The sequence below is a fragment of the Carcharodon carcharias genome, chromosome 21 (assembly GCF_017639515.1).
Source record: "Carcharodon carcharias isolate sCarCar2 chromosome 21, sCarCar2.pri, whole genome shotgun sequence".
In the NCBI taxonomy this organism is placed as follows: Eukaryota; Metazoa; Chordata; class Chondrichthyes; order Lamniformes; family Lamnidae; genus Carcharodon; species Carcharodon carcharias.
The window spans coordinates 8,920,838-8,935,133 of NC_054487.1; the positions used below are offsets into that span (position 1 = coordinate 8,920,838).

At 54.0% G+C, this 14,296-nt stretch overlaps 1 protein-coding gene across 3 annotated transcripts in view; it reads left to right on the forward strand.

Annotated features, from left to right (window-relative positions):
• Positions 1-543: 543 nt before the first annotated feature.
• gxylt1b (glucoside xylosyltransferase 1b) overlaps positions 544-14,296 on the forward strand; it is a 114,726-nt gene continuing 100,973 nt past the window's right edge. For all 3 annotated transcript variants that reach the window (XM_041216385.1, XM_041216387.1, XM_041216386.1), the window contains exon 1: positions 544-750. In XM_041216385.1, the coding sequence (XP_041072319.1) occupies positions 584-750 (167 nt within the window). In that variant the 5' untranslated portion in view covers positions 544-583. The remainder of the gene's footprint in view (positions 751-14,296) is intronic.

Sequence of the window (14,296 nt, forward strand, 5' to 3'; positions counted from 1 at the left end):
AAGCATTGACCATATGGGATGACCACAGCCCTGAAGAAGGGTCATGCGGACTGGAGTCTTTAACCCTTGTTTCTCCCTCCACAAACCCTGCTGAGCTTTCCCAGCATTTTCCTGTACTTTTTTTTTAATATTTCAGATTTCCAGCATCCGCCGTGTTTTGCTTTTATCTTAAAAGGCCACGTCCTACAGTTGGACAGCCCGACAACGCAGCAGTGAACAACACTTCAGGAGTTTCGCCCATTGCCCGGGAATGGCCCCTCGAGCCCCTCTCTCTCTCTCTCTCTCTCCCCCCCCCCAAGAGCAGCGGTGGTGCCGAGCAGCCAATGAGCGCCCACCGGCCCGGGCCCAGGATGTTCCTATTGGAGCGATCCGATTGCGTCGCATGATTGACAACGTGAAGATCCAATGAATGGGAGGTGGGCGGAACCATTGCTGAACCGTTCCATAAAGTTATTAAAAAAACAGCTCGAGAGACTTTTAAAAAGGGGGGGGGGGGGGGGGGGGGGGAGGGGATTTTAATTTAAATAACCGCCAGCGCGCGTGCCCTGGCCCGCGGCGGAGCCACGAGGGACTGAGGGTGGCGATGCGGCGCTACCTGCGGGCGGTGCTGCTGTGCTCGGTCTTGGCCTTCTTCTTCATCCTTTATGTCTTCAACGAGATCGCCAAGGCGGAGGAAGGAATTCCAGGGCCGAGAGCTCGAGGACGGGAAGTGGGCCTGGTGGCTGCGGCGCGACCCGAGCCGCTGAAAAGGTAGAGCGAGCGGGGTGGCTGGGTGGGTGGAAGGGATGCAGCGGGGGTGGTCAGGACACGCCCTGGCACCGGCGCAGCTGCTTTGCGATGGGCACATCGTTAAAATAGGGATTCCCAGTGACCCGCCGCAGCAGCGTCTCCTACTGGCTCGGCGGGTTAACGCACCTCCCGTCACACACCAGAGCTGAGGGTAAATACACCGCCTGTTCCCACGTTCTCCATGATGCTGAGGGTAGATACACTGCCTGTACCCCCCTCCCTGATGCTGAGGGTAAATACACCGCCTGTACCCCCTCCATGGTGCTGAGGGTAAATACACCGCCTGTACCCCCTCCATGATGCTGGGGGTAAATACACCGCCTGTTCCCCACACTGTCCATGATGCTGAGGGTAAATACACCGCCTGTACCCCCTCCATGATGCTGAGGGTAGATACACTGCCTGTACCCCCTCCCTGATGCTGGGGGTAAATACACCGCCTGTTCCCTACACTCTCCATGATGCTGAGGGTAAACACACCAGCTGTTCCCCTCACACACCAGAGCTGAGGGTAAATACACCGCCTGTACCCCCTCCATGGTGCTGAGGGTAAATACACCGCCTGTACCCCCTCCATGGTGCTGAGGGTAAATACACCGCCTGTTCCCCACACTGTCCATGGTGCTGGGGGTAAATACACCGCCTGTTCCCCACACTGTCCATGGTGCTGAGGGTAAACACACCAGCTGTTCCCCTCACACACCAGAGCTGAGGGTAAATACACCGCCTGTACCCCCTCCATGGTGCTGGGGGTAAATACACCGCCTGTTCCCCACACTGTCCATGGTGCTGGGGGTAAATACACCGCCTGTTCCCCACACTGTCCATGGTGCTGGGGGTAAATACACCGCCTGTTCCCCACACTGTCCATGGTGCTGGGGGTAAATACACCGCCTGTTCCCCACACTGTCCATGATGCTGGGGGTAAATACACTGCCTGTTCCCCACACTCTCCATGGTGCTGAGGATAAACACACACCCTGTCCCCCCACTCCATGATGCTGGGGGTAAATACACCGTCTGTACCCTCCCCCCACCTCCTCCCCACACTCTCCATGTTGCTGAGGGTAAATACACCGCCTGTCCACTCATCCATGATGCTGGGAGTAAGTACACCACATTTCCCCCCCTTCATGAGGCTGGGTGTAGATACACTGTCTGTCGCTCACTCCATGGCGCTGAGGGTAAATACAACGCCTGTAGCCCCCCTCCATGGTGCTGGGGGTAAATACACCGCCTGTTCCCCACACTGTCCATGGTGCTGGGGGTAAATACACCGCCTGTTCCCCACACTGTCCATGATGCTGGGGGTAAATACACTGCCTGTTCCCCACACTCTCCATGGTGCTGAGGATAAACAGACACCCTGTCCCCCCACTCCATGATGCTGGGGGTAAATACACCGTCTGTACCCTCCCCCCACCTCCTCCCCACACTCTCCATGTTGCTGAGGGTAAATACACCGCCTGTCCACTCATCCATGATGCTGGGAGTAAGTACACCACATTTCCCCCCCTTCATGAGGCTGGGTGTAGATACACTGTCTGTCGCTCACTCCATGGCGCTGAGGGTAAATACAATGCCTGTAGCCCCCCTCCATGATGCTGAGGGTATATACACCGCCTGTTCCCCACATTCTACGTGATGCTGGGGGAAAATACACCGGCTGTTCCCTACACTTTCCATGATGCTGAAGGTAAATACACTGCCTGTACCCCCCTCCATGATGCTGAGGGTAAATACACTGCCAGTTCTCCACATTGTCCATGATGCTGGGGGCAAATACACTGCCTGTTCCCCACACTCTCCATGGTGCTGAGGGTAAATACGCCGCCTGTACCCCCCTCCATGATGCCGAGGGTAAATACATTGCCAGTTCTCCACATTGTCCATGATGCTGGGGGCAAATACACTGCCTGTTCCCCACACACTCCCTGATGCTGGGGGTAAATACACCGCCTGTTCCACACACACTCCATGGTGTTGAGGACACCACCTGTCCCCCCCCCTCCATGGTGATGCGATTAAATACACCGCCTGTTCCCTACACTCTCCATGATGCTGGGGGTAAATACACTGCTTGTTTCCCACACACTCCGTATTGCTGAGGGTAAATACACTGCCTGTCTCTCCCTCCATGATGGTGAGGGTGAATACACTGCCTGTTCCCCACACTCTCCATGATACAGTGCTTGTTCCCACACACTCCATATTAATGACGGTAAATACAACGCCTGCCCCCTCTTCCATGCTGCTGGGAGTAAGTACAGCCCATTTCCCCCCCCCTCCATGAGGCTGGGGGTAATTAAACTGTCTGTTGCTCACTCCATTATGCTGAGCTTAAATACACTGCCTGTCGTCCTCGCCTCCTTGATGCTGAGGGTAAATACACTGCCTGTTCCCCACACTCTCCATGGTGCTGAGGGTAAATGCACTGCCTGTACCCCCCTCCATGACGCTGAGGGTAAATACACTTCCAGTTCTCCACATTGTCCATGATGCTGGGGGCAAATACGCACCCCCTGTTTCCCCCCCCCCCGCCATGATGCTGGTGTAAATACACCGCCAGTCCCCCCATTCATGCTGGTGGGAATAAATACACTGCCTGTTCCCCACGCTCTGTTCCCCATGGCGCTGAGGGTACGTACATCGCCTGTACCCCCTCCATGATGCTGAGGGTAACTACGCTGCCTGTTCCCCACACACTCCATATTGCTGAGGATAAATACACCGCCTGTCTCTCCCTTCCTTGATGCTGGGGGTAAATAGACTGCCTGTTCCCCACTCACTGCATGATGCTGGGGCTAAATACATCACCTGCAACCCCTCAATGATGCTGAGGGTAAATACACTGCTTGTTCCCCACATTCTCCATGATGTTGAGGGTAAATACACCGCCTCTTCCCTCTTCCATGATGCTGGGAGTAAGAATACCCCATTTCCCCCCCTCCATGATGTTGGGAGTAAGAACACCCCATTTCCCCCCCTCCATGATGCTGGGGGTAAATACACTGCCTGTCACCTCCTCCATGATGCTGAGGGTAAATACATCGCCTGCAACCCCTCAGTGATGCTGAGGGTAAATACACCACCTGTTCCCCACACTCTCCACGATGCTGGGGGTAAATACAGCAGCTGTTCCCCACACTCTCCGTGGAGCTGAGTATAAACACACCCCCTGTCCCCCCCCTCTCCATTGTGCTGCAGGTAACTACAACGCCTGTCCCCACCCCCCCCTCCCCTCCATGATGCTGGGGGTAAATACAACACCTGTCCCCCCCAATTCATGATGCTGGGAATAAATACACCGCCTGTTATCCACACTCTCCCTGATGATGGGGGTAAATACATTGCCTGTTCCCCAAACTCCCCATATTGCTGAGGGTAAATACACCGCCTGTCTCTCCCTCCGTGATGGTGTGGGTTATTACACCGCCTGTCCCCTCTTCCATGATGCTGGGAGTAAGTACACCCCATTTCCCCGCCTCCATGATGCTGGGGGTAAATGCATTGCCTGTCGCTCCCTCCATGATGCTGAGGGTAAATACAACGCCTGTCGCCCCCCCCCCCTCCATGATGCTGAGGGTAAATACAACGCCTGTCGCCCCCCCCTCCATGATGCTGAGGGTAAATACAACGCCTGTCGCCCCCCTCCCCCCCCTTCCATGAAGCTAAGGGTAAATACACCGCCCGTTCCCCACACTCTCCATGGTGCTGAGGATAAACGCACCACCTGTCCCCCCCCCCCCCTCCATGATGCTGCAAGTAAATACAACACCTGTCCGCCCCAATTCATGATGCTGGGAATAAATAAACCGCCTGTTCCCCACACTCTCCATGATGCTGAGGGTAAATACACTGCCTGTTCCCCACACTCTCCATGATGCTAGGGAAAATACACCGCCTGTTCCCTACACTTTCCATGAAGCTGAGGGTAAATACGCTACCTGTTCCCCACACACTCCAGGATGCTGTGGGTATATACACCACCTGTTCCCCACACTCCCCATGGTGCTGAGGACACCACCTGATTCCCCCCTCGGTGGTGATGCGATTAAATACACTGCCTGTTTCCCCCCTCACTCCGTGATGCTGGGGGTAAATGCACCGCCTGTTCCCCACACTCTCCATGATGCTGGGAGTAAATACGTTGCCTGTTACTCACACACTGCATGGCGCTGAGGGCAAATACACCGCCTGTACCCCCTCCATGATGCTGGGGGTAAATACACTGCCTGTTCCCCACACTCTCCATGGTGCTGAGGACACCACCTGTCCCCCATTCCATGGTGATGCGATTAAATACACTGCCTGTTCCCCCCTCACTCCGTGATGCTGAGGGTAAATACACTGCCTGTTGCCCACACTCTCCATGATGCTGGGGATAAATACGCCACCTGTTACCCACACTCTACATGGCGCTGAGGGTAAATACACCGCCTGTACCCCCTCCATGATGCTGGGGGTAAATACAGCGCCTGTTCCCCACACACTCCATGATGCTGTGGGTAAATACACCGCCTGTTCCCTACACTCTCCATGGTGCTGAGGACACCACCTGTCCCCCACTCCATGCTGATGCGATTAAATACACTGCCTGTTCCCCCCTCACTCCGTGATGCTGGGGGTAAATACACTGCCTGTTCCCTCACATTGCATGGCGCTGAAGGTAAATACACCGCCTGTACCCCCTCCATGATGCTGGGGGTAACTACACTGCCTGTTCCCCACACTCTCCATATTGCTGGGGGTAAATACACCTCCTGTCCCCCACACTCTCCATGATGTTGTGGGTAAATACACTACCTGTTCCCCACACTTTCCATGATGCTATGGGGTAAATACACTGCCTGTTCCCACACTCTCCATGATGCTATGGGGTAAATACACAGTCTGTTCCCCACACACTGCATGATGCTGAGGGTAAATACATCGCCTGCAGCCCCTCAGTGATGCTGAGGGTAAACACACGGCCTGTTCCCCACACTCTCCACGATGCTGTGGGTAAATACACCACCTGTTTCCCACATTCTCCATGATGCTGGGGGTAAATACACTGCCTGTCGCCTCTTCCATGATGCTGGGAGTAAGAACACCCCATTTCCCCCACTCCATGATGCTGAGGGTAAATACAGCGCCTGTTCCCCACACTCTCCATGGTGCTGAGGATAAACACACCCCCTGTCCACCCCCTCCATGATTGTGAGGGTAAATACACCGCCTGTCCCCCGCTCTCTCCATGATGCTGGGGGTAAATACACTGCCTGTTGCCCACACTCTCCATGATGCTGGGTGTAAATACACTGCCTATTCCCACACTCTCCATATTGCTGAGGGTAAATACACTGCCTGTCCCCTCTTCCATGATGCTGGGAATAAGTACACCACATTTCCCCCCCTCCATGTAAATACACTGTCTGTCGCTCCCTCCATTATGGTGAGGTTAAATACACCGCCTGTCGCCCTTGCCTCCATGACGCTGAGGGTAAATACACTGCCTGTTCCCCACACTCTCCATGATGCTAGGGAAAATACACTGCCTGTTACCTACAGTTTCCATGATGCTGAGGGTAAGTACACTGCCAGTTCTCCACACTGTCCATGATGCTGGGGGCAAATACACTGCCTGTTCCCCACACTCTCCGTGGTGCTGAGGGTAAATACATCGCCTGCAACCCCTCAATGCTGCTGAGGGTAAATACACCGCCTGTTCCCCACATTCTCCATGATGTTGGGGGTATATACACCGCCTGTTACCCACATTCTCCATGATGCTGAGGGTAAATACACTGCCTGTTCCCCACACACTCCCTGATGCTGGGGGTAAATACACCGCCTGTTCCACACACTCTCCATGGTGTTGAGGACACCACCTGTCCCCCCCATCCATGGTAATGCAATTAAATACACCGTCTGGTTCCCCCCCCCCCCTCCTCAATGATGCTGGCGGTAAATACACTGCCTGTTCCCCACACTCTCCATGATGCTGGGGGTAAATACACTGCCTGTTCCCTCACACTGCATGGCGCTGAGAGTAAATACACCGCCTGTACCCCCTCCATGATGCTGGGGGTAAATACACTGCCTGTTACCCACACTCTCCATATTGCTGAGGGTAAATACACCGCCTGTCCCCCACACTCTCCATGGTGCTGAGGGTAAATACACCGCCTGTCCCCTCTTCCATGATGCTGGGAGTAAGTACATCTCATTTCCCCCCCACCATGATTCTAGGGATAAATACACTGCCTGTCGCTTGCTCCATGATGCTGAGGGTAAATACAACGCCTGTCACCGCCCCCTCCATGATGCTGAGGGTAAGTACACCGCCTGTTCCCCACACTCTCCAAGGTGCTGAGGATAAACACACACCCTGTCCCCCCCTCCATGGTGCTGCAGGTAACTACAACGCCGGTCCCCCCACCTCCATGATGTTGGGATAAATACAACACCGGTCCCCCCCAATTCATAATGCTGGGAATAAATACACCGCCTGTGCCCCACACTCTCCATGATGTTGGGGGTAAATACACTGCCTGTTACCCACATTCTCCATGATGCTGGGGGTAAATACATCGCATGTTCCCCACACTCACCATGGTGCTGAGGACACCACCTGTCCCCACCCTTCAATGGTGATGCGATTAAATACACCGCCTGTCCCCCCGCTCCATGATGCTGGGGGTAAATACACCACCTGTTCCCTACATTCTCCATGATGCTGTGGGTAAATACACCGCCTGTTACCCTCAGCATCATGGAGAATGTGGGTAAATACAGCGCCTGTTCCCCACACTTTCCATGATGCTGGGGGAAAATACACCGCCTGTTCCCTACACTTTCCATGGTGCTGAGGGTAAATACACTGCCTTTACCCCCCTCCATGATGCTGAGGGTAAATACACTGCCAGTTCTCCACAATGTCCATCATGCTGGGGGCAAATACACTGCCTGTCCCCCACACTCTCCATGGTGCTGAGGGTAAATACATCGCCTGCAACCCCGCAATGATTCTGATGGTAAATACACCACTTGTTCCCCACACTCACCATGATGCTGAGGGTAAATACATAGCCTGTTCCCCACATTCTCCATGATGCTGGGGGTAAATACACTGCCTGTTACACACATTCTCCATGATGCTGAGGGTAAATACACTGCCTGTACCCCCTCCATGATGCTGGGGGTAAATACACATGCTGTTCCCCACGCTCTCCATGGTGCTGAGGGTGCATACATCGCCTGTACAACCCTCCATGATGCTGAGGGTAAATACACCGCCTGTTCCCCACACTCTCCATGGTCATGGGATAAACGCACCACTTGTCCGCCCCTCCATGATGCTGCAAGTAAATACACCGCCTGTTCCCTCACACTGCATGGCGCTGAGGGTAAATACACCGCCTGTACCCCCTCCATGATGCTGGGGGAAAATACACTGCCTGTTCCCCACACTCTCCATGATGCTGCGGGTAAATACACCGCCTGTTTCCCACATTCTCCATGATGCTCGGGGTAAATACACCGCCTGTACCCTCACACTGCATGGCGCTGAGGGTAAATACACCATCTGTTCCCCCTCCATGATGCTGGGGGTAAATACACCGCCTGTCCCCCACACTCCATGGTGCTGAGGGTAAGTACACCGCCTGTCCCCTCTTCCATGATGCTGGGAGTAAGTACACCTCATTTCCCCCCCTCCATGATTCTGGGGGTAAATCCACAGCCTGTTGCTCCCTTCATGATGCTGAGGGTAAATACAATGCCTGTCACCGCCCCTTCCATTTTGCTGAGGGTAAGTACACCGCCTGTCCCCTCTTCCATGATGCTGGTTGTACGTACACCTCCTTTCCCCCCCTCCTTGATTCTGTCACCCCCTCCATGATGCTGCAGGTAACTACAACGTCTGTCCCCCCCCTCCATGATGCTGGGGGTTAATACAACACCTGTCCCCCCCAATTCAAAAACGCTGGGAATAAATACACCTCCTGTTCCCCAAACTCTTAATATTGCTGAGGGTAACTACACCGTCTGTCTCTCCCACCGTGATGGTGAGGGTAAATACACTGTCTGTGTCCTGCACTCTCCATCGTGTTGGGGGTAAATACACTGCCTGTTCCCCTCACTCTCCATGATGCTGGGGGTAAATACACCACCTGTCCCCCACACTCTCCATTGTACTGAGGGTAAATACACCGCCTGTACCCCCTCCATGATGCTGGGGGTAAATACACTGCCTGTTTCTCACACTCTCCATATTGCTGAGGGTAAATACACTGCCTGTCACTCCCTCCATGATGGTGAGGGTAAATACACCGCCTGTCCCCCGCACTCTCCATGATGCTGTGGGTAAATACACTGCCTGTTCCCCACACTCTCCATGATGCTGGGGGTAAATACACTGCCTGTTCCCACACTCTCTCCTTATTGCTGAGGGTAAATACACCGCCTGTCCCCTCTTCCATGATGCTGGGAGTAAGTACACCCCATTTCCCCCCTTCCATGAGGCTGGGGGTAAATACACTGTCTGTCACTCCCTCCATGATGCTGAGGTTAAATACATCGCCTGTCGCCCCCGCCTCTATGATGCTGAGGGTAAATACACTGCCTGTACCTCCTCCATGTTGCTGGGGGTAAATGCCTGTTTCGCACACACTCCATATTGCTGGGGGTAAATACACTGCCTGTTCCCCACACTCTCTGTGATGCTGGGGGTAAATACACTGCCTGTTCCCACACTCTCCATATTGCTGACGGTAAATACACCGCCTGTCCCCTCTTCCATGATGCTGGGAGTAAGTATACCCCATTTCCCCCCCTCCATGAGGCTGGGGGTAAAAACAGTGTCTGTTGCTCCCTCCATGATGCTGAGATTAAATACACCGCCTGTCGCCCCCGCCTCCATGATGCTGCGTGTATATACACTGCCTGTCCCCCCCTCCATGATGCTGAGGCTAAATACGACGCCTGCACCCCCCCTCTTCCGGATGCTGGGGTTAAATACACCGCCTGTTTGCCACACTCTCCATGGTGCTGAGGATAAACACACTCCCTGTCCCCCCATCCATGGTGCTGCAGGTAAATACACCGCCTGTCCGCCCCCTCCATGATGCTGGGGGTAAGAATACCGCCTGTCCCCCCCATTCATGATGCTGGGGGTAAATACACCGCCTGTTCCCCACACACTCCATGGCGCTGAGGGTAAATACACCACCTGTCTCTCCCAATATGATGCTGAGGGTAAATACACCAGCTGTTCCCCACCCTCTCCATGATGTTGGGACTAAATACGGTAAGTGCACCGCCTGTTTCCCACACTCTCCATGGTGCTGAGGGTAAATACACTGCCTGTACACCCCTCCATGATGGTAGGGGTAAATACCCCACCTGTCTCGCCCTCCATGATGTTGAGGGTAAGAACACCGTATGTGGCCCCCTCCATGATGCTAAGGGTAAATGCACCGCCTGTCTCCCCCCCTCCATAATGCTAAGGGTAAATACACCGCCTCTTCCCCACACTTTCCATGGTGCTGAGGATAATCACCGTCTTTCCCCCCCTCCATGGTGCTGTGTGTCAATACACCACCTGTCACCCCCTCCTTGACGCTGGGGGTAAATACACCGCCTGTTCCCCCCCATTCATGATGCTGGGGGTAAATACACCGCTTGTTCCTGACTCTCTCCATAATGCTGGGGGTAAATACATCAGCTGTTCCCCACACACTCCATAGCGCTGAGGGTAAATATACCTCCTGTACCTCCCTCCATGATGCGGAGAGTAAATACCCTGCCTGTTCCCCGCACTCTCCATGATGCTGGGCGTAAATACACTGCCTGTTCCCCACACTCTCCATGATGCTGGGCGTAAATACACTGCCTGTTCCCCACACTCTCCATGATGCTGGGCGTAAATACACCGCCTGTTCCCTGCACTCTCCATGATGCTGGGCGTAAATACACTGCCTGTTCCCCACACTCTCCATGATGCTGGTGGTAAATACTCTGCCTGTTCCCCACATGCTCCATATTGCTGAGGGTAAATACACCGCCTGTCCCCCCCACTCTCCATGGTGCTGAGGGTAAATACACTGCCTGTTCCCCACACTCTCCATGGCGCTGAGGGTAAATACATCAACTGTATCCTCCTCCAACACCACCTGTTCCCTACACTTTCCATGGTGCTGAGGGTAAATACACTGCCTGTACCCCCCTCTATGATGCTGAGGTTAAATACACTGCCTGTTCTCCACACTGTCCATGATGCTGGGAATAAATACAACGCCTGTTCCCCACACTCTCCATGAGGATGGGCGTATATACACCGCCTGTTCCCCACACTCTCCATGATGCTGGGGGTAAATAGTCCGCCTTTCCCCACCCTCTCCATGATGCTGGGGGTAAATACACCAGCTGTTCCCCACAGTCTCCATGGTGCTGAGGATAAACACACCCCCTGTCCCCCCCCTCGATGATGCTGGGGGTAAATACACCGCCGGCCCCCCCCATTCATGATGCTGGGAATAAATACACTGCCTGTTCCCCACACTCTCCATGATGCCGGGGGTAAATACACCGCCTGTTCCCCACCCTCTCCATGATGCTGAGGGTAAATACACCACCTGTCTTTCCCAATATGGTGCTGAGGGTAAATACACTGCCTGTCCCCCCCTTCCATGATGCTGGGGGTAAATACACTGCCTGTTCCCCACACACTGCATGATGCTGAAGGTAAATACACGGCCTGCTCCCCACATTCTCCATGATGCTGGGGGTAGATACACCGCCTGTTCCCCACACTCTCCGTGGTGATGCGATTAAATACACTGCCTGTCCCCCCGCTCCATGATGCTGGAGGTAAATGCACCACCTGTTCCCCAAACTCTGCATGTCTCTGCGGGTAAATACAGCGCCTGTTCCGCACACTTTCCATGATGCTGTGGGTAAATACACCGCCTGTTCCCTACACTTTCCATGGTGCTGAGGGTAAATACACTGCCTGTACTCCCCTCTATGATGCTGAGGTTAAGTACACTGCCTGTTCTCCACACTGTCCATGATGCTGGGAATAAATACAACGCCTGTTCCCCACACTCTCCATAATGCTGAGAGTAAATACACCGCCTGTTCCCCACACTCTCCATGAGGATGGGCGTATATACACCGCCTGTTCCCCACACTCTCCATGATGCTGGGGGTAAATAGTCTGCCTGTCCCCCCCCTCCATGATGCTGGGGATGAATATGCCACCTGTCCCACCCTCCATGGTGCTGCGGGTAAATACTCTGCCTGTTGTCCACACTCTCCATGATGCTGGGGTTAAATTCACCGCCTGTTCCCGATACTCTCCATGGTGCTGAGGGTAAGTATACCGCCTGTACCCCGTGCAATGATGCTGAGGGTAAATACACCGCCTGGCCCCCTCGTCCATGATGCTGGGGGTAAATACATTGTCTGTTCCCCCCCCCCCCCCCACCCCCAAATGATGCTGAGGGTAAATACACCTCCTGTTTTCCCCCTACCTGATGCTGAGGGTAAATACACTGCCTGTTCCCCACACTCTCCATGATGCTACGGGTAAATATACTGCCTGTTCCCCACAATCTCCATGATGTTGAGGGTAAATACACCGCTTGTTCCCTACACTCTCCATGATGCTGTGGGTAAATACAGTGCTTGTTAATCCCACTCCATGATGCTGCGTGTAAATACACCGCCCGTCCCCCCGCTTCCATGATGTTGCCTGTAAACACACCGCCTGTCCCTCCCTCCATGATGCTGGGGTTAAATACACCACCTGTTCCCCACATTCTCCATGGTGCTGAGGATAAACACACCCCCTGTCCCCCCATCCATGGTGCTGCAGGTACATACACCGCCTGTCCCCCCCCTTCCATGATGCTGGGGGTAAGCATACCGCCTGTCCCCCCCATTCACGATGCTGGGGGTAAATACACCACCTGTTCCCCACACACTCCATGGCGCTGAGGGTAAGTACATCGCCTGTGCCCCACTCCATGATGCTGAGGGTAAATACACTGCCTGTTCCCCACACTCTCCATATTGCTGAGGGTAAATACACCACCTGTCTCTCCCAATATGATGCTGAGGGTAAATACACTGCCTGTTCCCCACACTCTCCATATTGCTGAGGGTAAATACACTGCCTGTACACCCCTCCATGATGGTGGGGGTACATACCCCACCCGTCCCGCCCTCCATGATGCTTAGGGTAAGAACACCGCATGTGCCCCCCCTCCATGATGCTGAGGGTAAATACACCGCCTGTTCCCCACACTCTCCATGCGGATGGGCGTAAATGCACCGCCTGTTCACCGCACTCTCCATGATGCGGGGGGTAAATAGACCGTTGTACCCCCCTCCATGGTGCTGGGATAAATACACCGCCTGTCCCACCCTCCATGGTGCTGGGAGTAAATACTCTGCCTGTTTCTGATACTCTCCATGGTGCTGAGGTTAAATACACTGCCTATACTCCTGCAATGATGCTGATGGTAAATACACTGCCTGTCCCCCTACCCTCCATGAAACTGAGGGTAAATACACTGCCTGTTCCCCACACTCTCCATGATGCTGGGGGTAAATACACCGCCTGTTCTTGACACTCACCAGGATGCTGGGGGTAAATACATCACCTGTTCCCCATACACTCCATTGCGCCTAGGGTAAATACACCCCCTGTACCTCCCTCCATGATGCTGCGGGTAAATACACTGCCTGTTCCCCACACTCTCTATATTGCTGAGAGTAAATATATCGCCTGTCCCCCACACTGTCCATGGTGCTGAGGGTAAATACACCGCCTGTCCCCTCTTCCATGTTGCTGAGAGTCAGTACACCCCATTTCCCCCCCCTCCATGATGCTGTGGGTAAATACACTGTCTGCCGCTCCCTCCATGATGCTGAGGGTAAATACACCTCCTGTTCCCCACACTCTCCATGATGCTGTGGGTAAATACACCAGCTGTTCCCCACACTTTCCATGGTGCTGAGGATAAACACACCCCCTGTCCCCCCCCTCCATAATGCTGGGGGTAAATACACCACCTGTCCTCCCCATTCATGATGCTGGGAATACATACACCGCCTGTTTCCCACACTCTCCATGATGCTGAGGGTAAATACACTGCCTATTCCCCAAACTCTCCATGGCGCTGAGGGTAAATACATCGCCTGTACCCCCCTCCATGATGCTGAGGGTAAATATGCTGCCTGTTCCCCACACTCTCCATATTGCTGAGGGTAAATACACCGCCTCTCTCTCCCAGTATGATGCTGAGGGTAATTACATCGCATGTGCCTCCCTCCATGATGCTGAGGGTAAATGCACCGCCTGTTTCCCCCCTCCATATTGCTGAGGGTAAATACACCACCTGTTCCACACACTCTCCATGAGGATGGGTGTAAATACACCGCTTGTTCCCCACAAATTCCATGATGCTGGAGGTAAATACACCGTTGTACTACCCTCCATAGTGCTGAGGGTAAA